This window comes from Neoarius graeffei, chromosome 21 (genome assembly GCF_027579695.1).
Source record: "Neoarius graeffei isolate fNeoGra1 chromosome 21, fNeoGra1.pri, whole genome shotgun sequence".
NCBI lineage: Eukaryota > Metazoa > Chordata > Actinopteri > Siluriformes > Ariidae > Neoarius > Neoarius graeffei.
In genome coordinates this window covers 55,322,817-55,347,914 of record NC_083589.1, presented here as the reverse complement: position 1 = coordinate 55,347,914, position 25,098 = coordinate 55,322,817, and the positions used below count along the sequence as shown (strand labels likewise).

The window sequence follows — 25,098 nt, the reverse complement described above, 5'->3', positions numbered from 1 at the left end:
AGGCTGCTCTGGGTATACTGTATGTCGCTCTGGATAAGAGCGTCTGCTAAATGCCTGCAATGTAATATAACACTTTAATGGTACAAAGGTGCACTCTATTCAACTAACATACATGTCAACCTTTGGTCAATCAAACCTGTATAACCAACCTCCAAAATCCGTATTTCCCTTATAAAATCCATATAAGATGCAAATTAAAATAATTTACCTAAAGTTTGAATGATAATTAACAATGATATATCCAAGTTACTTTTTATTCAATATTAATAACAATAAACCTTCAGAATGAATACAAAGCTCCAATGTTTGACAAAAACACAAAGTGTCACTCTAATGTTCTGAATTGTACTCCATGACAGCTTTTTTAGCGCTCTGCACCAATACCTCACGAGGCTGCATGTCTGTGCTGATCTTGCCGGAGTGCCCATTCAGAATCTTTTCAGTCACTAGTGAAAGTCGCTCAGGTGAAAATACGCTTTTCAAACAAAATGTTACTTCCCGGTTGGCGGGATTCTCGCAATGCGGTGTGCGCATGATCAAAAGTGGAACGAAGTCTCGCTACCACAAGATAACGCGCGATTTCATAAGACTCTTTACTGGCTGTTTGTGCTGTCTGTGGTGTACAGTACGTTTGTAAATGTTATGCGCTCTTTTATCATCGTGGGAATTGATTATAGCTCTAAATAAATATTGAAGTTTTTTTAAAGAATCCGTATAACTTTATTTGTACGCCCGTATACTACGTTTATTGAATCAAATCCGTATAAAATACGGACATTCCGTATAGGTTGACATGTATGAACTAATTATGTGACCTTCGATAGCAACTGGTTGCACCAGAACTAATTTCGGGGTTTCCCTGGAATGGGGGTGAAGACTTATGCAACCACAAATTTTTACAATTTTTTTATTTGTAAATAATTCCGCAAACTATATTGACTTTTCCTCTCATTTCAATATTATAGGCCATTTTGTGTAAATTGACAATTAATTCCAATTAAGTTCATTTCAGTTCCAGGTTGTAACACTACAAAATATGTCAAAGTTAATAGGGGGTGAAAACTTACGCAAAGCCACGTATGGGATGGTTAGCTGGGGTGTGATTCCCACAAGTTAAGACTTCAACCGTTAAAAAAAAACATTTAGGCATTTCTCTGATTGTCAGAAAGACACACTGAAAAATTATACCAAGCCGAATACGTTCACTCACAAATGATAAGAGCTGCAATCAGCACCGTGTAATACTCTCAAGCGCTTCCTCTGTTTATTCACAAAGAAAATTCAGGATACAAAACTGGTCAGCGCTTCTTTGACTCCGATACTGAGACCGCTTCGTGTATCGTTCCTGCTCTACAGCTGAATGAAACCGTCACACCACTAAACCACAACAATGACATCACAGAACCTCTGTGTCCTCAGCTCAGAGCTGCACGAGGAGGACCTTTCAGATCAGCATTGCATGTTCTCAGCATGGAGCTGCACCAGGAGGCCCTCAGAGTTCAGCTGAATGTGTCCCGGGCTGAGCTGGGCTGTGCTTGGGGGCCACCTCCTGGATAAGATCGATCAATTCAGTCTTTTCCAGGCATCCACGGCATTCCTCTCCCCATGAGGCCAACACTCGCTTCAGCTCCAGCACCCGCATCTTAGACAGGGCATCTCGACTCCAGTCCAGCACCTGATGCTCTAGAACATACAGAAAACACACTGCTAGATAAACGTAAGACGTTGATATAAGGAGAGGACCGAAAATTATCACTGAAAATTGGGACTCCTGAGCTTCCAGGATCCTTCAGTGTGTCCAAATTTACATTCCTCACTCTCCTAATTACATACCTTTCTGACTAGTTTTACTTTAATTACTGAATATTTTAATAAAGCTTTAATTACTGAATCTGAATTAATTATAGGTTGACACTGGTATGCTTTTAAGTAAGGAATAACACATGACCGGCCGTGCGGTTATACGAAAATAATCCATGCCGGGATGGAGTGATACGGCCCAACATGAAAGGGATTGTTTTTGTATAACTGCATGGTCTGTTGAGTGTTATTCCACTTGTACCACAGTGATTTGCAAATGATTGCTATGTTTATTAAAGGTCCCATGGCATGGTGGTTTGTTGATGCTTTAAACGGGCTCGTGGAGGTTTCCGGATGTTATATCCGCAGCCTTTCTCGAAATGAACCCTCGGCACGTAGATATAGCCTCCTGGGAGAAAGCCCCATTTCAGCGCTTTTCCCAGTGCGTCGTTTTGCTAATGAGAAGCAGGAGGCGGGGAAGGGTAGAGGGTGGGGGCGGGTCTTATCATTAATATTCATGACATGTAAACGTGTTACCTCTGATTGGCTAACAGCACTGTGACGCTACCTCCAGTGGGTCAGAACAAGCGGATGTGGGTGTCTTACTATGGCGAGAGAGAAGGAACAAACCGCGAAGGGAAAAATACCGCGCGCTGACGTCATTAAGGTGCGACGCGAGGAAATAAAATAAATTCAACAAATGTTTGGGTTTTTACTGAACAAACAAACAAATAAAATGAACGAGTGACTTAAAAAAAAGAATGTGGGTGCCTTTGTAAAAACTGTTTTGATTGGCTATTATAACAGAGCATGCTGCATGCTTTTTGGTTTTGTAGCGCAGAGTACCTGGCTAACTGCAGGAAGCGGTTAGCTGCACAGCTAATGTAGCCATTGCAAGGCTAACGTGGCACCGATTTTAAAACACGGCAAAACGACTTAACAGTTATACACTTACTTGTTCGGTGTTTGTGGCTGATGCGGCAGGGATGCTTGGTACGGACCCAGGCTTCAGTGACAGTTGATGTGCAAAACCTGCCCTGTACTGTCCCAAGTTGTGGAAACATTCATCAGGAAAATGCTTCCGACAAACATGCACCGTCTTAGGTAGACTCGACGGCGTATTATTGGAGTAAATAAAATTAAGCCACTGCGTCTTCAGGGGCTCTCCCGTCGGCAGTAAAAACAGACTCCTTTCTGTGTTGTCACATCCATGTACAGCGCAACTTCCATGTTTGGTGGCAACTTTTGAGCTGGGCGGGCAATCCATACAGTGGGTGGGAATCCAGAGGGGGGGCGTGGGGATCATCTCCCTTGCTGACGTAGTAAAGGGAAGAGTTTATCAACGCGCCGTTTTGACGCGCCATTCTCAAATGTTGGGCATAGTTTGGTTTACACATTATGAAATTTCTAGCCACTGGGGTGACTTAAAGAGGTCAGAGGAACTCATTTTAACGTTAAAAAACCTCAGAAAGTGAAAATTTCATGCCATGGGACCTTTAACAAACGGCACGTCGCACATTCTAACGTTATAGTTAGGTTTAATTGTCAACCATCCGTGAGACAAGTTAGTTCCTGTTATCACTTATGCTATAGCAACGATAAACAGTCATCACCTCACAGGCATTTTCTTTTCTCTCGCTTTCTCAGAAAACGCAGCTTGTCATTGTACCAAGAAACCAGAAAACATCTTGACTGTTACAAAACACTAACACTCTAGACTCCTTTCATAAATATTAAAAACTTCACTGCGTCAATTATTATGTTTTTCATTTTCTGTTTTTTTTTCCTTTAAAGAACAATTAAAAAATATATATATATATATATGTTTAACATTGGGCGGCACGGTGGTGTAGTGCAGGGCTTTTCAAAGTGTGGGGCGCGCTTACCCTAGGGGGCGCCAGAGTTCTTCGGGGGGGCGCAATGTGAGGAAAAATAAACCAGAATAAGTTACTATTGCGGACATTTAGTGAACTTCAGCTAGCCTTTGCCAGAGACAAAATGGATCGATTTTTAGTACCTAAAGCTACAGTGAGTGAGGAGACAAAGTCTGGGCCAAGCAAAAAACCCAGAGCCTCCAGGATGTTGCAATTTGCAACTTCAACGCAAATTCAACCAATCCCTGCGAATTCAGGGTGGTGTTGCAATTATATCCAATCACCGCAACTTTCCCGCAAATTTGACCAATCGTTGGCATCGTCTTGAGGTGACGTCGACAAACTACCTTCCGCCTTACTTCCGTGTATATGTTCAAGAGAAGCAGCATGCGCGCAGTGTTGCCAGATTGGGCGGTTTAAAGTGCATTTTGGCGGGTTTTGAACATATTTTGCGCTGGAAAACGTCAGCAGTATCTGGCAACACTGCATGTGCGAGTCAGTGTTTATGTAGGCTTAAATTCTGTTACTGAAAGTGTGTTATGTTTACAGTGAAGGACTGTGTGCACTTTACATTATTTTTTTTTTACTTAATACAAGAAATTAATGGATGCCAACATTTTTGCCAAAATGGTATTTTATTTTCCATTGTTTAGGCAGCTTCAGCATCATACTGTGAGATTCTGTTCTGTTTTTTTTTCTTCTATGAAGCCTGAGCCATTTATTTTATTAGTTTATAATTATTGTTTAATTTAGTCTTCAGGAGAGACTGCCTGCACACAGTACTAGTATTAATAGTTTTTTTTTCTTACATGAAAGCTGAGGCATTTATATTATATTTTAAGGTAACTTCATGTTGTGCTGTGAGGTTCTCTGCACTTTAACTTTTGAACCAACAGGTGCATTTGGATAAGTAAAGCCTATTTTTCTGCATTTTTGTAGTCCTGGTAATCTTTTATATTGGTAAAGTTGTTTATAGGACCATTTCTCAGTGTCTTTGTTTTGTTAATCAATAGTTTTTCACTAATAACTTAATATTTAACATATCATTCAATTTTAGTCACAAAAAGAGAAAATCGCAACAATTTCTCGCAACTTTCACTTCCTCCCGCAATGTAATCGCAACAAAAACCTAAAAAACACCGCAACTTTCATCGCAATTTTTTGGAAACCCCCCCGCAACATCAGACATTTTAGCCCGCAACAATCACAAAAAAGGCCCACGGAATCCTGGGGGGACTGAAAAAAGAAGGAAGTATGACCACGATTATTTAAAGTTTGGATTTTCATGGACTGGATCTGAAGATGCTCCACTGCCACAGTGTGTTGTCTGCCAAGAGGTGCTAGCTAACGATGCTATGAGATGTTTAAAATGTGTAAAAAAGATGTTTTAAAAAGCACAGATGTTTAAAATGTCTCATCTCATCTCATTATCTCTAGCCGCTTTATCCTTCTACAGGGTCGCAGGCAAGCTGGAGCCTATCCCAGCTGACTACGGGCGAAAGGCGGGGTACACCCTGGACAAGTCGCCAGGTCATCACAGGGCTGACACATAGACACAGACAACCATTCACACTCACATTCACACCTACGGTCAATTTAGAGTCACCAGTTAACCTAACCTGCATGTCTTTGGACTGTGGGGGAAACCGGAGCACCCGGAGGAAACCCACGCGGACACGGGGAGAACATGCAAACTCCGCACAGAAAGGCCCTCGCCGGCCACGGGGCTCGAACCCAGGACCTTCTTGCTGTGAGGCGACAGCGCTAACCACTACACCACCGTGCCGCCCTGTTTAAAATGTGTAAAAGAAAAAAAAAATTAAATGTGTACAACAACCATTTTTTAAAAAATACGAATGGAACATTAAGTATAGCAACAACAAAAATTGTAAGGGGGGGTGCTGTTGTTTATTTGCTCTCCGAGGGGGGGCTGACTCTCCCACACTTTGAAAACCCCTGGTGTAGTGGTTAGCGCTGTCGCCTCTCAGCAAGAAGGTCCGGGATCGAGCCCCGTGGCCGGCGAGGGCCTTTCTGTACGGAGTTTGCATGTTGTCCGCGTGGGTTGCCTGCGACCCTGTAAAACAGGATGAAGCGGCTAGAGATAATGAGATGAGATGTTTAACATTACTCTTACATTATATGGAGCGGCTGCTAGACAAGTCCCTCTGAAAGATCTGCTACTACAACATATATAAGCAATAATGTATTAGAATGAGTGCATTAATATCAACCTATTATTAGCTCATCCAGCCAATAGGCGATGAGCTTATGCCATCATGTGTTGTCTGTCGTCCGTCTATCCGGTGGTGTCCACGTTTCACAAAAATCACTTCTTTCTCAATTCTTCACCGATTTTTATTCTTTTTGGCAGGAAGATAGGTCTGCCTGGGGCGCATATATAGCTTCTACCCAAATGTGCATAATTGCAATTTATAATGAAGATATAGAGTAATTAATCAATCCCTAACGAGCAGTTTCCACACAAATCGCTTCTTCTCCCTCAATTCTTCACCGATTTTGATTCTTTCTGGCATGAAGGTAGGGGTACCTTCTTTTAGTCCGGGGTATGACTTTAAACTGAAACAGGTGGTGAGTCTCAGGTCCGGGAGGACTTGAGTACTGGGGAAAGTGGAGTTACCCCTTAATCATCATTGCTCCCAGGTCCACTCTGACCAGGAGTGGTAGCACCTGCCTGGGTTCCAGCTATGGGTTAAACAGTACATCACCAATAAGGCGCTGGCAGCAGGGTGCTTTTCGGTGCAATGTGGCAGATGAACCCAACAGGGTCAATGGCACACCACCAGATGGCATGCGGAAGAGCCACTCAAGTGGCCAACGGATGGCATTACTCGGCAAGTCAGTTGTCACTGCAGGGCAACTTCCATACCCGTCAGGTCTGTGGTACTTTTGTGGACCACTTGGCATCAGGTCTGGAGGTCCAGAGAGACAAGACGATGGGGGCATGACATTGTTTGTCTTACCTTACTGTGCAAGACGCTTCCAGGATTAAAGACAGGAGAGGAGAATAGTATGTGAGAGCTCATGAAGGTCAGACATTCCATGGTGGCTCGGCTGGGCCATTCGTGCCACCGGTGCGGGTGACTCTGTCACTCTGGTGTGGGCCTCACGGCCCATCTGCGTTTCTGCGCATCCTAATGAAGCAGTCATCATCGCTAGCGATGGACAGCCGACGACGATGACGAGGGATACCTAGGGTGCATATCATTTCTACCCAGATTTGCTTCATTATAATTATTAATGAATTTATGGACTAATTAAGCCTTAATGAGAAGTTCAACAAAAATCACTTCTTCTCAGTCAATTCCTTGCCATTTTGGGTGCTTTCTGGTAAATAGGTCGGTATTCCTAGGGTGGATATCGCTTCTATATATAGCTTGTATATAGTGTGTGTATATATATATATATATATATATATATATATATATATATATATATATATATATATATCCTGCAACATTTATTGCGTAAGGTGACCCATTTTAGATCGTTCCTTCTGGACTAGACGGGGCTGGAGTGAGCTACGCTGTCATTGATGGTCTCACTGAAGTTACAGTGAAATCTACTGTCCGAATCGTGGTGTTATAGAAGAATAATGCACACCTTCCGACCAATCAGATTTTGAGAATTCAACCGCAGTGTGGTATAAAGAACCTTGGTAGACATCACATCTTTTTTGCGCAAAAAAAAATACACAATCTGTAATAACTGAGGACAATCAGCCAAAACATGTTTAGTGTCTGAAGTTTGTTTGCTTAGTTTCGATCTGCCCCATGAATTTGTTATAGCTAAGAAGTAACATTGTAGAATCTAAGGGTAGACCATTGTAGAAGGGTGACCAGACGTCCCGGTTTTACCGGGACAGTCCCGATTTGGGGTTGTGTGTCCCGAGTCCCAACAAAAGCCTGTCGGGACACGGATATGTCCCGGTTTTCGCCACTCGCGACGTTTGCGACTGAGCAGCATGGGAATTATTAGCGGAGAAATGTCTGCATTTACTATTTTGATGAATTGACAGGAATCGCAAACTTTCCTGGTTACTGCCCCCTGGCCCTGTGGCATGGGTGTTTATTTAGCCACATTATTCCAGACAGCAGAACGTGTTGCCATGCAACAATAAAATAAACATTAACTGGTGCGAATGTTCTTTGTCTAGCAGCTAGCAGCAGTAATGCCGCAGCAATTATGCCGAAAAGAAAATGTACCTTTTCCAAAGATTTACAGGGCACCTACCCCTTCCTCCGAGAGGTGCAGAACAATGCGCACGAAGCCGACTGCACACACTGTAAGTGCTTTGTTCTTGTACTGAGTTGGGTAGCCTATGTTGCAAATGCCGTGCGCTCCTGTGGGGGCTTTCCTCGGGCTGTCGCCCCTCTCCTCCTTTACTGCTGTTTTGTTTGAATGTATATTTACGGAAGCTGAGAGAGGCCCTTCATATAATCTTTTTTTATTCACCTTGTTATCCCGAGATAACGACATAATTAATTCGAGATCTCGAGAAAACAACACAACTAATTCGAGATCTCGAGAAAACAAAACCGTTATTCCGAGATCTCGAGAAAACAAAACAATTATTCCGTGATGTCGAGAAAACAAAACAATTATTTCATGATCTCAGCTGGATCACTGTATCTCCGTCGGTAGAGACGAAGCCGGGCCAGTCTTCTGCGGAGGTCCCGCGGACTAATTTTGAAATTATCCCTTATTAAAAGACTTAATGCAATCTCTCCCTGTGTCAACCCCTGATCAAAATATTGCCTTATTAGGTGATCGATTATTCCAGACATTCTAATGACCAAAGTTGCGTCTATACAGAATGAGAAATAGCCCCAAAGTCAGCATATCACAAGTCTCTTGGCGCACCTGAATGAACCATTTCTCAGCTGTTTACTCGAGATCATGAAATAATTGTTTTGTTTTCTCGAGATCACGGAATAATTGTTTTGTTTTCTCGAGATCACGGAATAACGGTTTTGTTTTCTCGAGATCACGGAATAACGGTTTTGTTTTCTCGAGATCACGGAATAATTGTTTTGTTTTCTCGAGATCACGAAATAATTGTTTTGTTTTCTCGAGATCACGAAATAATTGTTTTGTTTTCTCGAGATCACAGAATAATTGTTTTGTTTTCTCGAGATCATGAAATAATTGTTTTGTTTTCTCGAGATCACGTAATAATGGTTTTGTTTTCTCGAGATCACGGAATAACGGTTTTGTTTTCTCGAGATCTCAAATTAGTTGTGTTGTTTTCTTGAGATCCTGAATTAATTATGTCGTTATCTCGGGATAACAAGGTGAATAAAAAAAAGGATTATATGAAGGGCCTCTCTGGGCTTGCGTAGTATATATTCTCAAATCACTTGTCTCTTTTTTGTTTCTGTTTAACATACCATTCTGACAGTTTGGCCATATTGAACAGCTTGTCGCACCTTCCATTAAAGTGTTCACTTTTGTACACATCTTCTTGCTTTATTCATTCAGTTGTGGGGAATGGTTAGTAAGGTTGATTCTGACCTAGGCTATGTTGAGGTCACATATCTACTTTTTAAGTTCATGCTATAGTGCATACAATTTTAGAGCTATAGCCTACATGTGCATATGCATTCTTCTTGGTGTTCTCACAAACAGGTGAAATAAATCAGTGTAAATTTGGCCTATGGACATAGCCTGGCCTATTCTCAGCCATTACAAAATCTGTTGTCTGACCATAATTTAACTGATCTGTATACCACTATGCTACTAGATAACAAAATGCCTGTTTGTTTCATTTCATGTGAGATGTTGATAAATGTGAGCTTCAACAAAATGATAAGAGCACCTCTCTGAGTGTCACGTTTACGTAAAAAAAAGGTGTGCGTGCACGAGCATGGTCGCGCGCAAAAGTGTCCCGGTTTCAGACTAGGGAAATCTGGCCACCCTATTGTAGATGTACCAAATGGCTCAAATTAAATGATTGAGAATCACACACTACAAACCCAGGACTTTTGGCATTGAAACCAAGCTTATGCGGAAAAAAACCAAACCCCAACAACAACTTCCTGCGACTGACAGACACCAAAGACAAAACACCCACCCATACTTAAAGAAAGCTGTAGCTGCCCAGCTAGTAACATCTGACTAGCATGCTAGCAGGCTTTCCTTCTGTTTCCTTATTTAAAGCTAGACGGCCTTTCGATTTCATAAAATCTGGGAAATTTAGTTCCATCTGAAATTTGCTCATTGTGACGTTTATTTCTGTAATATCTCAAAAAAAACCCCACCATTCTGTGGCTGGGAAGTTATTTAATTTGAGAAGATTCCCGACCAAATAATGTGTATGAAATCGCTCGGTTTGCGCAGTCAAGCAGACAGAGGAAGTCCGTGTGTGTGTGCATGCGCAGGTTTACCTTTGAGCGTGCACTGACAGTTCCGTCATTCTGTTGCTAAACAAACAGCTGATCACACCGAGGTGCTCGCTGAGCGCCGATATTTTTTAGTTTGGTCCTGCACTTCCTTTCCTTCGTATATAACATAACGTCTTTTCTTCTCGCTTTCTTTCTGTTACTGTAGTCGGTCTTTCACGTTTCATTCTCACACTCACGTCCTCCATTTTTCCCTCCTGTTTCAAATTTGCATCCCACCATGCCTTGCGCGAACGGGGAAAGCCCACTACGAGATGATGCATGATGTAGTATGTTGAATTGGGTCATGGTGAAGCAGGAAAAAGTAGCGGAGAATTTAGGGCCACGTGGAGATAAATTCATTAATTGTTCTATTTTTAAAAAAACTAACAAAATTGGAAGTCTGTGATTCAAATTCAGTAGCTTTTGGTCCACTAAACAAAAATAATTGAGTGTCGGGGAAAATTCTTTTTATGACCTACACTTGAAAAATCTGAAGGGCAGTCTAGCTTTAAAGTGCTGATGACACGTTTTTGACATCTTTGGCGATGTTTTATAACATAAAAAGTAATTCCCGATGATCCATATATTAATTCACGAAGGCGCCTATTTTACAAGTTATGATAAAAAACGCATCTATTTGGGCAAATTTGACGGGGCTGCAGCACCCAGGAGACGAAGGAGGAGGAGGAGCTATATGACGTCAGCGAAAGAACCTTCCTCCTAACTTACCAGTTTGTTGTTGATGCGGCAGGTGTTCAGTTTATCATTATTAGTATTTTTATTATACATTATTATACATTTATATATATATATATATATATATATATATATATATATATATATATATATATATATATATATATAGTTATTATGCCTTTGCGTTGTGTTGCCGGCTTTTGCTCCAAAACCCACAAAGATGGGGTAAGTTTATTCAAGTTTCCCAGAGATCCCGAGCTGCATGCGAAGTGGGTGAAGCAAGTCAGGCGCACTCGTGACAAGTGGGAGCCCTCCCCAACATCCGTCCTGTGCTCTGAACACTTCGATTTGGATTGTTTTGACACCCTTCCCAGCTTAAAAGAATCTCTTGGGTGTTCAGTTCAGCACAAACGTGTGTTACTACCATCAGCAGTGCCTACACAGTGTTACCAGATTGGGAGGTTTCCCGCCCAGTTGGGCGGTTTCAAGTGCATTTTGGTGGGTTTTGAACATACTTTGGGCTGGAAAACGTCAGCAGTATCTGTTGCCAGATACTGCTGAAGTTTTACAGCCCAAAATATGTTCAAAACCCACCAAAATGCACTTGAAACCGCCCAACTGGGCGGGAAACCTCCCAATCTGGCAACACTGCCAGTATTCCGGAGGGGGTCTACTCGTAGCTATGCCGGATCCAAAGACAGTCCTCCTGTCAGAACATGTGTTGTGAAACGACATAAGATAAAGGTACGTAGAGCTATAGATTCTACATGATAATCATAAATGTAATCATAAAGTCGGCGTGATATGAGTCATGTATTTGCTTGTGAAAGCTTGCGGCTTTCATGTAACCGCCGCCTAGCAACGAGAGGCAAAGGGTAAAGAGGGTAGGCTATCATAGATTCTATTCGGAAGAGATCAACACAATTCTAGACTCCCAGAAGAGGAAGAGCTAGCACTAGAGAGTTCACCGGCGTTTTCATGCGCCATTTCCATTGAGTAGAACCAGAGTAGAACAGCCAGTGAACCGCAGCGTGTTCTTCCGCTGACGTCACAGCATGGCCGCGAGCCATGGACCCAGTTTTCTTGCGCTGTGCTATTAAAAGTTGGATATTTGCGTAACAACAGCTTCTTTTCACGTAATTATAACAGAAATCTAACATGTTTGCCATGTTGTATAGTTTATTTAAGAAATTGCATAGAGTCATGTTCGTGTCATCAGCCCTTTAAACCTCCAGCATCTGTTTGGTTGTAATTATTTGAGGAGGTCAGGGTGTTACACGTACTTATACAAATACTCCTGACAGAACTCTTAAATTTTATTGCTCCATGATGGAGCATTACTGCAGATTGCACTTCCTGTATATTCATTTCCTCACTCTTAATTTTGATTAACTGTTGATGACGGAGATTCATTCAGATTTGAGTCTTTGACCAACAGCGTACACTATTAGAACATGTCCAAATTCAGGTTGGTGGGAAAAAAAAAAAAAAAACACCAAACATTTTATACAGCCTGACTCACGCTGACTGGCTCGAAATTTAATTTAGGAGAAAGAAAATCTCGCCTTCTGGCCCTGACTGATTCATCCGGATGCTCTACTCCTGCTTGGAGCTCTAGCACTTCTGACTCATTTTCTGCTTTTATGGATGGTCCCACATGGAAACCCTAAAGATTTGCACATCCCAAAAACAGTTTATACCCATGATTCATCACTGTATCTGTAGATTTGCTGCTGTAATCATAAAGACTGTCCTGTGCTTATCCCAGGACTCATATTCAAATCTGCTCACACTGATCATCCTGTAACACTCTTTTTACTGTTTGTAAATCTGTAGATTGTCCTGATTTATAATTCCACTATCAGGTGTCACCCAGAAGATGAAGCGTTCCCTTTGGATTCAGGGTTTCTTCCTCACGTTGCCTCGGGGAATTATTCGTCACCACTGTCGCCTCTGGCTTGCTCATTAGGGATTTAATCTACATCTGGATTTCTCTAAAGCTGCCTGTTGTCAGAAGTGCTATACAAGTAAAATTAATTAAATACATTTAATTAAAAATGTAAATCTGTGCCTCTTGTACGCTGATTTCTGACTGTCCAAAGATCTGCTGTGAATCAGGATAAAAACTGTAGTGGAACTCCAACATACCGTAAGACTCTGACATACAGACACCAGTTCAGTATCACACGCGTAAATCATCACACACTCACCTCAGCGTGATCAGTCATTCGTTGTCCAGTATCTTAAAGCTGACTGTCCAGTGTCTGACACTGATAACTACAGAAATGCACAAAAGGCCATCACAGAAATAGAGCATTTTATTTTTAACATATAGCTTGGTGTGACTCAGACTCAGATAGATAGTGAGCGTTAGAAATTATTCAGATGATTAAATAGCTCCAGTTTTTTATTCATATATTCTGACATTTTATGAAACTATTTTATAACGCTGATGTTACTGAGGCTGCATGTCTGAGCCGAGGTAATTAGGTCTAAGCTCTGAGGTGAGCATGTGAAGATTTACACCATGCAGTTTTACACAATGCTAAACTTGATCTTTGCTTTATTTGCTTCAAGAGGAAAATCATATCAACTTTACACTTTACTATACTGATAAATCATAAACCACACTGCTTTAACCACCCAACACTGACCCTGTGTCCGAAATCGCTCACGCGTTCACTACTCCCTATATAGGCAATTACTATATAGAGGACTATACAGTGAGCTCATTGGTAAAATGAAAAAAACGCTTTCGGACACTAGCCCGTCGCGCTGGTATTTACGTCATTACTGTCGCACAATTAAAACGTGCCAGATCAGTCAGCTGGTGGGTTTCAAAATAATAAACACATGCGTGTATTTTTGTGATACAACCCCGATTCCAAAAAAGTTGGGACAAAGTACAAATTGTAAATAAAAATGGAATGCAATGATGTGGAAGTTTCAAAATTCCATATTTTATTCAGAATAGAACATAGATGACATATCAAATGTTTAAACTGAGAAAATGTATCATTTAAAGAGAAAAATTAGGTGATTTTAAATTTCATGACAACAACACATCTCAAAAAAGTTGGGACAAGGCCAGGTTTACCACTGTGAGACATCCCCTTTTCTCTTTACAACAGTCTGTAAACGTCTGGGGACTGAGGAGACAAGTTGCTCAAGTTTAGAGATAGGAATGTTAACCCATTCTTGTCTAATGTAGGATTCTAGTTGCTCAACTGTCTTAGGTCTTTTTTGTCGTATCTTCCGTTTTATGATGCGCCAAATGTTTTCTATGGGTGAAAGATCTGGACTGCAGGCTGGCCAGTTCAGTACCCGGACCCTTCTTCTACGCAGCCATGATGCTGTAATTGATGCAGTATGTGGTTTGGCATTGTCATGTTGGAAAATTCAAGGTCTTCCCTGAAAGAGACGTCGTCTGGATGGGAGCATATGTTGCTCTAGAACCTGGATATACCTTTCAGCATTGATGGGGTCTTTCCAGATGTGTAAGCTGCCCATGCCACACGCACTAATGCAACCCCATACCATCAGAGATGCAGGCTTCTGAACTGAGCGCTGATAACAACTTGGGTCGTCCTTCTCCTCTTTAGCCCGAATGACACGGCGTCCCTGATTTCCATAAAAAACTTCAAATTTTGATTCGTCTGACCACAGAACAGTTTTCCACTTTGCCACAGTCCATTTTAAATGAGCCTTGGCCCAGAGAAGACGTCTGCGCTTCTGGATCGTGTTGAGATACGGCTTCTTCTTTGAACTACAGAGTTTTAGCTGGCAACGGCGGATGGCACGGTGAATTGTGTTCACAGATAATGTTCTCTGGAAATATTCCTGAGCCCATTTTGTGATTTCCAATACAGAAGCATGACTGTATGTGATGCAGTGCCGTCTAAGGGCCCGAAGATCACGGGCACCCAGTATGGTTTTCTGGCCTTGACCCTTACGCACAGAGATTCTTCCAGATTCTCTGAATCTTTTGATGATATTATGCACTGTAGATGATGATATGTTCAAACTCTTTGCAATTTTACACTGTCGAACTCCTTTCTGATATTGCTCCACTATTTGTTGGCGCAGAATTAGGGGGATTGGTGATCCTCTTCCCATCTTTACTTCTGAGAGCCGCTGCCACTCCAAGATGCTCTTTTTATACCCAGTCATGTTAATGACCTATTGCCAATTGACCTAATGAGTTGCAATTTAGTCCTCCAGCTGTTCCTTTTTTGTGCCTTTAACTTTTCCAGCCTCTTATTGCCCCTGTCCCAACTTTTTTGAGATGTGTTGCTGTCATGAAATTTCAAATGAGCCAATATTTGGCATGAAATTTCAAAATGTCTCACTTTCGACATTTGATATGTTGTCTATGTTCTATTGTGAATACAATATCAGTTTTTGAGATTTGTAAATTATTGCATTCCGTTTTTATTTACAATTTGCACTTTGTCCCAACTTTTTTGGAATCGGGGTTGTAAATCCATATTATACTGAGCGTATTTCCCACATTAATCAATACAAAGTACCTGCATTTTTTCAATTTTTTAAAATCGAGGCTGAATACTTTCTTCTTTGCCGCTGCCTTTTATTAAATCAAATTTGAGACTTTTAATTTGATTTCTTTCAGCGCGACCGCAATGCATGATGGGATATATTGCTTTGGTTAGTGACCATCGTTGTACACTACTTTTCGTGATGCATTGTGGGATACTTTAACACTACGTTCACACTGCGAGGCTTAATGCTCAATTCCGATTTTTTGTGAAATCTGATTTTTTTGTGAAGTCGTTCACATTAACAAATATATGCGACTTGTATGTGATCCTCAGTATGAACGAAAAGCGACCTAAAAATGTTCCGCATGCGCATTGCAGGATACGACGACGTCACACGCAGTGAGCATGGCCAGTGTTTACGGAAGTAACCTAAAGTTTCCTGTGTATGACAGTAGCCAGCATGGAGTACCTGGCGATGATGCAGTTGTTGTTGCGATGGAGCCAGAACATGCACAATAGCCTGATGTTAAGGAGGAGGTTGAGAAGGAAGAGGGCAAGGGTTTTGGCTCAGGCGTTCTGCGGGGTAGTGACTGCAACCTCCGTTCAAAGGAACATCAAAGCCATGTTGTTGTAACTTTTTTTGAGAGACCCGCCGCCTACTTCAGCGCAGAATAGTGACGTTTGTGGCTTGCTGATGACGTGTAAGTCGGATGAATGCGACCTGGCGGTTCAGACTGAAGTCGCATATGAAAAGATCGGATAGGAATCGGAATTAGGACCACATATCCAAACGGCCTGGGTCGGATTTGAAAAAATCGGATCTGTGTCATTCATATTGTCAATAAAAGATCGGATACAGGTCACATATGGGCGAAAAAATCGGATTTTAGTCACTTCAGCCTGCAGTGTGAACGTAGTGTTAGTCTACTATATACGGTGTAAATAATCCTAAGGTTTCGGACAGCACTACAAAATGGCGTCCACACTATATAGTGCCCTATATAGTGAGTACGGAGCGATTTCGGATGCAGGGTGAGAGATAACTAAGTGAACAATATTATATGGAAACAAGTGTTTTACTGGGAAATACGCCACTTGTATTTTTCATACGAGCTACATCTGGGACATCGAGAACTACAGCTGTGACATATTTAAATAATATTGGCTGGTGTTGAGTGGTCTATCAGATATATTCCATTCAGCTAGCATGATATTGAACAAGTCGAAGACAAGTAGCTGAATGGAATATATCTGATGTACCATGAAAAAAAGCCAGCCAGCCAATATTATCTCATCTCATCTCATCATCTCTAGCCGCTTTATCCTGTTCTACAGGGTCGCAGGCAAGCTGGAGCCTATCCCAGCTGACTACGGGCGAAAGGCGGGGTACACCCTGGACAAGTCGCCAGGTCATCACAGGGCTGACACATAGACACAGACAACCATTCACACTCACATTCACACCTACGGTCAATTTAGAGTCACCAGTTAACCTAACCTGCATGTCTTTGGACTGTGGGGGAAACCGGAGGAAACCCACGCGGACACGGGGAGAACATGCAAACTCTGCACAGAAAGGCCCTCGCCGGCCACGGGGCTCGAACCCGGACCTTCCTGCTGTGAGGCGACAGCGCTAACCACTACACCACCGTGCCGCCCTATTATTATTATTAAACATACCCATTGAGATACACATTCCTTTCTGGTATTCAATGCGTCTTTCTCTTTCAAAATTCTCTCAATATCTTCTGTATTTAATAAAGCAAACCTGGCGGCCATGTTTGTTTACAAATTGTCACAGTCGCTCGCTAGTGCGAAAGTTTTATGTCTCTGACGTGTCTCTTTTCCAGTTTTTCGATGTCCGTTGGTATGTTTTTCTCTTGTAAATATGCATGAAGAATATCTAATGAAATTTTGGTCGCCTTTTGGGTGTTCAACGCGTCTTTCTCTTTCCCGGCAAACAAAGAAAAGCTTCTGCGCATGTGCAGCAGAAAACGTTCTTGTTGGATATTCACATCAGCTCCGACGTGTGACGTCATGTTGTCTTGACAACCATGCAATATCGTAAACCATATACAACGCTCATTCTCCATTGGGTAGAGTGATGCAATGCACGCAGGATAAGCGATATGCTAACAATATTGCATGCTATCAAACCAAATGAATGAAACCCACTAGAAGGGAATAGAACACGTTTTTATTCCATGGAAAAAGTGTCCTGTATGTATACCGTAATAATTCCTGATATTTCACTCCGATGACGTCACTCCCAGTGTTTTCCTGCTGACTAGACGTGTATTGTCAAAATGGTGAACCGGTTCAAAATTAAAATTCTTTTCATGAACTTGCTTTTTTTTGTGTGGATGTGTCCATATAATATAAAGAACATGACACGGTAGTGCGAAGATATGAAGTTTATCCTCTCGTGTTGAAAAGTATATCACTCATTCAGTCTGCTCACTCGTGATATATACGGTATATTATGTTCACCACGAAGATAAACTTCATATCTTTGCATGACAGTGTAATATCCTCTACATATTGTTCCTGGGCTCGTACCATATCGGAGTTCACAGATCTGCTGGTCTCTCTGTTGGAGTCGCTGGCAAATCTTCTGCACCGGGACATGGGCACTGAGAGGGCGGCTCACCTCGCCGGTCACTTTTGCCGCTGCGTCGCTGGAGGCTCCGAGGTAATAACACTGAGTGAGTTGCATACAGATAGACAGAGAAAGAAAATGAGACCTTAAGCTAAGTACAAACATAATTACATCATGAGATCTGAAGAATGTCTGATGTTAGATCCACTCTTCTATTTAAGTAACATGGCCTCAATACTGTTAAGCTTATTTTAATTAGGAACAGATCATTATCTAGCAAAAACGTTTATCATTTCCCCCCCACAGAGATACAAGTCTGATATCAAACACACGCAAACTACAGCTCAAAGGTTTCTGAAAGCATCTCGGAAAGAGAATTGAGTTCCAGTGTTCTTTCAAGCAATGACATGAATATTCCAGTAGGCATTTAGGATGTACTGAAGCGTAATACATTAGTTCAAGTTTATGCAGGGAAAAAGATAGACAGTTCCGTCCAAAAGTATTGGCGCAGCAAGCACAATTCTGTTCTTCTTGCGATACACTGAATACATTTGGGTTTGAGATCCAAAGTCGAATATGGGACAACAGATCAGAATTTCAGCTTTTATTTCCTGATATTTGCATCGAGATGTGTTAAACAGCTTCAAACATGGCAACTTTTGTTTGATCTGATCCATTTATCAGGTGATGAAAAATATAATAGAAAGGTCTTTAGTTTTCGTACGAGGCCCTCTGACCCACGTGCATGCATTGGACTCCTTGGTCTGTGTCCAGGTGGCGTAGTGGTTAGCACTGTCGCCTCACAGCAAGAAGGTTCTGGGTTCGAGCCCAGTGTCCGACAGGGGCTTTTCTGCGTGGAGTTTGCATGTTGTCCGCGTGGGTGTGCTCCGGTTTCCCTCACAGTTTTCCCCAAAGACATGCAGGTTAGGTTAACTGGTGACTCTAAATTGACCGTAGGTGTGAATGTGAGTGTGAATGGTTGTCTGTGTCTCTGTGTCAGCCCTGCGATGACCTGGCGACTTGTCCAGGGTGTACCCCGCCTTTCGCCCGTAGTCAGCTGGGAAAGGTCCCAACTTGCCCATGACCCTGCACACGATAAGCGGTTATGCATAATGGATGGATGTCTTTAATGCATAGAAAAAAAAGAAAAAGAACGGGCCTTGCTGTACCAATACTTTTGGAGGGGAATGCAGATTATTTTACCATATTTTATAATGGTACGTCTTTTAAGATCTTTTAGAACACAGGTCCGAATCACTATGGGTGTGTGTGTGTGTGTGTGTGTTACCAGTCGGTTCTCCTTCCCAGTAGCTTCAGCACATGCTTTCATAAGCTCCTCCTCTACAAGTTGTGAGGACAGCTCTCTGTGAGTGGCCACCAAGGACCTGTAGAGACGCTCTAAAAATCCCACACACACTGTACAATACGCGCACACACACACATAGCAATAAACACTAGGCCTGGAACGAGTTTCATAAAAACATTGTGAAGTTAAAATCATTTTAACTCAGAGAGAGAGAGATGTGATTCTGGTTCGACTATTTAACAATGATCTTAGTGCAGTAATGCTTTTGGAAAACTTGGCCATGATCATTATAAGACATGAATCAGTACATATCCTTGAGTGTAAGCCAATAGGAGTGTATTAGATCCCTGTCTGGCTTTTTTCCTCTCTCAAGTCCATTATATTTTTCTTTTCTTTGCTATATCTGTGACGAATCTCAGTCATCCAGGTACATAATAACCTGTGGTTGGTTGAAGAGAGCAACTGGACTTGCTTGAAGATTCTTGAAAACGTTTCGCCTGAGGCGAAACGTTTTCAAGAATCTTCAAGCAAGTCCAGTTGCTCTCTTCAACCAACCACAGGTTACTATGTACCTGGATGACTGAGATTCGTCACAGACATGTTTCTACGCACTTTGGGATGAGTTCCCTTCGACTGATGCGGGAGTATGAGAGGACTTCCAGAAAACTGGCAGACATCTTAGCCAGAGAGGATCGTTCATTTTTGTCAACCTGGAACGACCATCGCTGAACAGAGGTGGGGGTCTATGACATCTTTTATCAGCCACCTACAATGCAGCCATCAGCATTCTGATTCGGATTCTATGATGATCCATGAGAGGATAAATACTGGATACTCCCTTTAGTCAGACAGAACTGAGGATGCCTTTAGGATGAGAGGCGATACTTTTCTTTGCTACAAATTCTAGACATTTGTCTAGACATTGTGGGTTTTTTTTCCCTTTTTGCAACAGTTATAAATTCTTTTTCTGTCTGGAAGCTTGTAACCAGGGTGGCACGGTGGTGTAGTGGTTAGCACTGTTGCCTCATAGGGTTCTGGGTTTGAGCCCAGTGGCTGACGGGGCCTTTCTGTGTGGAGTTTGCATGTTCTCCCCGTGTCCGCATGGGTTTCCTCCGGGTGTTCCGGTTTCCCCCACAGTCCAAAGACATGCAGGTTAGGTTAACTGGTGACTCTAAATTGACCGTGAGTGTGAATGGTTGTTTATCTCTATGTGTCAGCCCTGCGATGATCTGGCGACTTGTCCAGGGTGTACCCCGCCTTTCGCCCGTAGTCAGCTGGGATAGGCTCCAGCTTGCCTGCGACCCTGCACAGGATACAGGTAATGGATGGACTCATATCAGAGTACACCAAAGACCATTATAAAAATGGTACCTACTACCATCTGGCAAGGCACGCTGCAATACAGATGTGCATGGGGAGTTAAACTCTCGTGGTTACCAGAGGACTAGCCCCCCACTGTAACCCTAGCTATGTAATAGGCGAGAGGCCGAGGGCTACGGAAACGGAGATCGGCGCCGCCCGATGCGCCACCATTAGAGTTGGGCCTGGTTAGTACTTGAGTGGGAGACTGCCTAGGAATACCAGGTACTGTAGGCGCCGGAAGGACTTTAGCTAGCTTAGCATATCAGAGTACGGAGCCCCCTAAAGGTCATGTGGGGGATTTTTCTGAGCTACTTTTATGTTCCCTTGCAATACTTAGATTAAGATTACGGTTAGCGCTAAAGTATTGCGAGGAAATGCAAACATAGTGGGGAAAATACTACTAGCAGGAATTAGGGTTGGGCGGTATCCAAATTTTGATACCTTTAAACCGTCTCTGTGTTTTCCCGGGGTATACGGTATTACCGAGAAAAAAATAATATTTTGTTTCGGCCTACTGTGTAACGTGCGCCTATGCCTCAAATGTACTATTTAAAAGCAGCATAGCGAATTGTGTGCATTGTGGTATGGATTAAGCAGCAAAGCGAATTTTGTGCATTGACGAATGGATTAAGAGATATTTCAAAGCATCACGCAACTCTTCCTTCATCTTGAAAATAGCATTCAACTGTCGTTTACACGTCTGTGTTGAAACGCCATTTGCAGCACTATTTCACCTACTCCATCAAAAAAAAGTACACGATGAGCAGGATCATACCCTTTCAAGCATGGGAAATAAAAAAAAGAAAAAGAATCAACCAACACCCAAGTCCGTTTAGACTGCGCGATAAACCATATTCTTCAGCGCAAATGAGGCGAACCTAATTCAAATGCGCGGTAGCTGCACAAGGCAAAATCATATGGGCCCACGTCATGCCATGGCGGGGAAATTAATAATCAAATGGCCTTACCTTGCTTAAAACGTTGTCTCGATCACATAACTCCTTACAATTATTCCACTTAAATCCATACGGTTTAACACACCCAACAAAGATAGCAAGCGCATTGCTAATTCCCACCAGAAACCGAACAGTTTACGCTACGATGTTTTCTTCCGTTTCTTCAGTAGATGACATTTCAAACGTTTATTACCCACATCCCAAATGTCATACGTTATATTATTTTACCTTGTTGTTACTCATGTAACCTACTCAAAACACAACTCATTGGAGAGATCTCGTGGAAGTGGAGTACCCCAGGCTATGGTGTGCCTTAGGGGACATATTAGATTTTTCGTTTGGTTTGAAACCAAAATACTGCCACACTGCCGATGTTGTATTTTTTTTTTGCCACTAACTCGTTATCTTGACTTGCCATCTTTCAACCACGGTCTCGGTCTCTTTTTTTTTTTTTTTAGATAGGACAGTATAGAGAGACAGGATCGGGAAATAACCTCGGGTCGGAATCGAACCCGGGTCCCCGGATTTATGGTACGGTGCCTTAGCCATCTGAGCCATGACACCCCCGGTCTCAGTCTCTTGCGAAGCTTTCTGTCAGACTCCAAAATGTCACGCAGGGTTGCCATGGTAACGACATAAACAACCCTGCACGCGATGAGAACTTCTTTAGGAAATTGATAGAATTAGTGAAAATACGATCACACAGTTATTCGGGATGATCTTCAATTTATTATTTTATATTATGACCTCATGTACTCCATATTTATTTAGATATTATATATTTTTTTAAAATGACGGTAATGAGACCGATACCGTTGGTACTTTTGGATACCTCGGGATACCTTCTTACCGTAATACCGCCCAACCCTAGCAGGAATGAATGTTTTTGATACTGACAGGCTTTGCTCGTGGACTGTCTGTTGTAATTGTGGTTGCAACGATAGATTTTACTTGTGTTTTTCTTTTGCCCAAGTCCTTTGAGATTTTTAGTAAGGACATCCCGTTCGCGCCTACCCTTTCGGACCTTCCTTTTTTGCTCTTTTTTTGTGGTTTTGTTGTATTTGCATGTCTTGTAAATTTGTAGTTTTGTTGTTTGAAGGCCAATAAAGCTGTAAAATCAAGCAAACAACCACCAACAACAACAACAACACCAGGGGCGTAGCTAGGATTTTTCGAAGTGGACGGGGGGTCACACACTGACTGGCAGCCTGAGTACATACCCGTAGGTTTGTAAATGAAAAAAAAATACATTGAAGACATTTGAGTAAATAGCGCGGTCTTTGCATCATTCTTTCATCTCATGTTGCGAGCTGTTGAGATGTCGGACAATGATCAGGCCAAATCAGCTTTATCCGGCAGTGTATGGATAGCAGCTCGACATCTTACCCTAGTCAACCAATACAGCTTGACCATGCTTTCTAGTGCAACCGTGTTGCGCTTGCGCAGAACTAGGTTTTTGCGCCCAAACCACAGGAAGTCCATACAAGGTTATAGAAACCCTAATGAGGCCGAGGTGACAATGTAGTTTTAAAAAAAAATGTTAGAAAAATTACAGTGCACACTTTTCTAATATTCTTATGCGGCTAGGGCAGTACGGTGATGTAAGTGGTGGTGTAAGTGGTGGTACATGGGTTACATGCTTCTTGGTGTGAGGCATGGTTGCCTCACAGCAAGAAGGTTCTGGGTTTGAACCCAGCGGCCGTCGAGGGCCTTTCTGCGCAGAGTTTACATGGTGTCCGCGTGGGTTTCCTCCGGGTGCTCCGGTTTCACACATGCTTAATATGGGACGGCCTTGGGCTGAGGTGCCCTTGAGCGAGGCACCGAACTCCCTGGGCGCTGTTAGCATGGCTGCCCACTGCTCTGGGTGTGTGTGTGTGTGTTCACTGTTTCAGATGGGTTACATGCAGAGAGGAAATTTCACAAGTGTGTGATGAATAAAGTTGTGCTTTCTTCTTTTCTTTTTATTTATTGAAAAAACGTATGGCAGCACGGTGGTGTAGTGGTTAGCGCTGTCACCTCACAGCAAGAAGGTCTGGGTTCGAGCCCCGTGGCCGGCGAGGGCCTTTCTGTGCGGAGTTTGCATGTTCTCCCCGTGTCCGCGTGGGTTTCCTCCGGGTGCTCCGGTTTCACACATGCTTGATATGGGACGGCCTTGGGCTGAGGTGCCCTTGAGCGAGGCACCGAACTCCCAACTGCTCCACGGGCGCTGTTAGCATGGCTGCCCACTGCTCTGGGTGTGTGTGTGTTCACTGTTTCAGATGGGTTACATGCAGAGAGGAAATTTCACAAGTGTGTGATGAATAAAGTTGTGCTTTCTTCTTTTCTTTTTCTTTATTGAAAAAACGTATGGCGGCAAGGTGGTGTAGTGGTTAGCGCTGTCGCCTCACAGCAAGAAGGTCCGGGTTCGAGCCCCGTGGCCGGCGAGGGCCTTTCTGTGCGGAGTTTGCATGTTGTCCGCGTGGGTTTCCTCCGGGTGCTCCGGTTTCCCCCACAGTTTCCCCCAAAGACATGCAGGTTAGGTTAACTGGTGACTCTAAATTGACCGTAGGTGTGAATGTGAGTGTGAATGGTTGTCTGTGTCTATGTGTCAGCCCTGTGATGACCTGGCGACTTGTCCAGGGTGTACCCCGCCTTTCGCCCGTAGTCAGCTGGGATAGGCTCCAGCTTGCCCGCGACCCTGTAGAACAGGATAAAGCGGCTAGAAATGATGAGAAAAAACGTATGGTCCGACAAGTGAGGAATGCATTTTCAAAATGGTGTATCCTGATGACGTCATAGCACATTTGCATATGCATTGCTTCATTTGCATATCAGAACAGGATGGGAGGAGTGTGTTCAGTGGTGTATACAAAATAATTCGTACACTTTATCATAGTGTAGTTTGGGACACTGTGTGCAGAGAAATCTGTTTCACTGCACATTTAAACCGATAACGTTCATGAATTGCTGTCTATTCTATTCTATTCAATTCTATCCAAGCTTATGTTTAATTTCTAAGCTTAATTCTAATACAGTTCAATTCCAGTCTGGGTGCTTACTGAAACTGTCAGCTGAAGAAGTGTTAATGAAAATGCATGCATGTTTTCCTTCCACACTCCATGCCCTTCAGTCTCACACATGTCGAGTTTCTATTTTTACACACAAGCACACCATGCGCTCAGAAACCTGAGAAGCCCACACCTCACCTTCACACGTCTGTGACTCGGTTACTGCCAAAACGGCGCATAAAAGCCATATCACAGCAGTGGTGTTGCTTAAATGCATATTTGTGTGAGTTTATGTCAGATAGTGACGCACTTTCCTCAGGACTACACTACCCAGCATGCCCCGCTCCATCAGCGCGTTCTAAATATGGCGCTGCTCATTGATTGGATTCGCGCGCGTGCGCTCACTCTTCCTGTGACTTAATTGGTTGAACGCGCTGTCAATCACTGCCAAACGAATCCTGACGCTATAACAGCATACTGCTAAATAAACATAATTACCTTACTTTATTACTTTTAACTAATTGCATTTCTGTATACAGATATGACACGTTTTCTAGTGTGTGTGAACAGTTTTAAGACTTTGGAAATCAAAATACCTCTCTGCTATTGGTCAAGACG

The 25,098-nt window shown here is 42.6% G+C and overlaps 1 protein-coding gene across 1 annotated transcript; it reads right to left on the bottom strand.

Annotated features, from left to right (window-relative positions):
- Positions 1-952: 952 nt before the first annotated feature.
- Positions 953-24,762, bottom strand: cdnf (cerebral dopamine neurotrophic factor). Its single transcript, XM_060903700.1, has 4 exons — positions 24,679-24,762; positions 19,158-19,285; positions 17,830-17,971; positions 953-1,683 (listed from the first exon to the last, which is right to left on the bottom strand). The coding sequence occupies exons 1-4, from the start codon at positions 24,755-24,757 to the stop codon at positions 1,493-1,495; spliced, it is 540 nt and encodes a 179-aa protein (XP_060759683.1). The 5' UTR covers positions 24,758-24,762; the 3' UTR covers positions 953-1,492.
- Between the last annotated feature and the right edge of the window lie 336 nt (positions 24,763-25,098).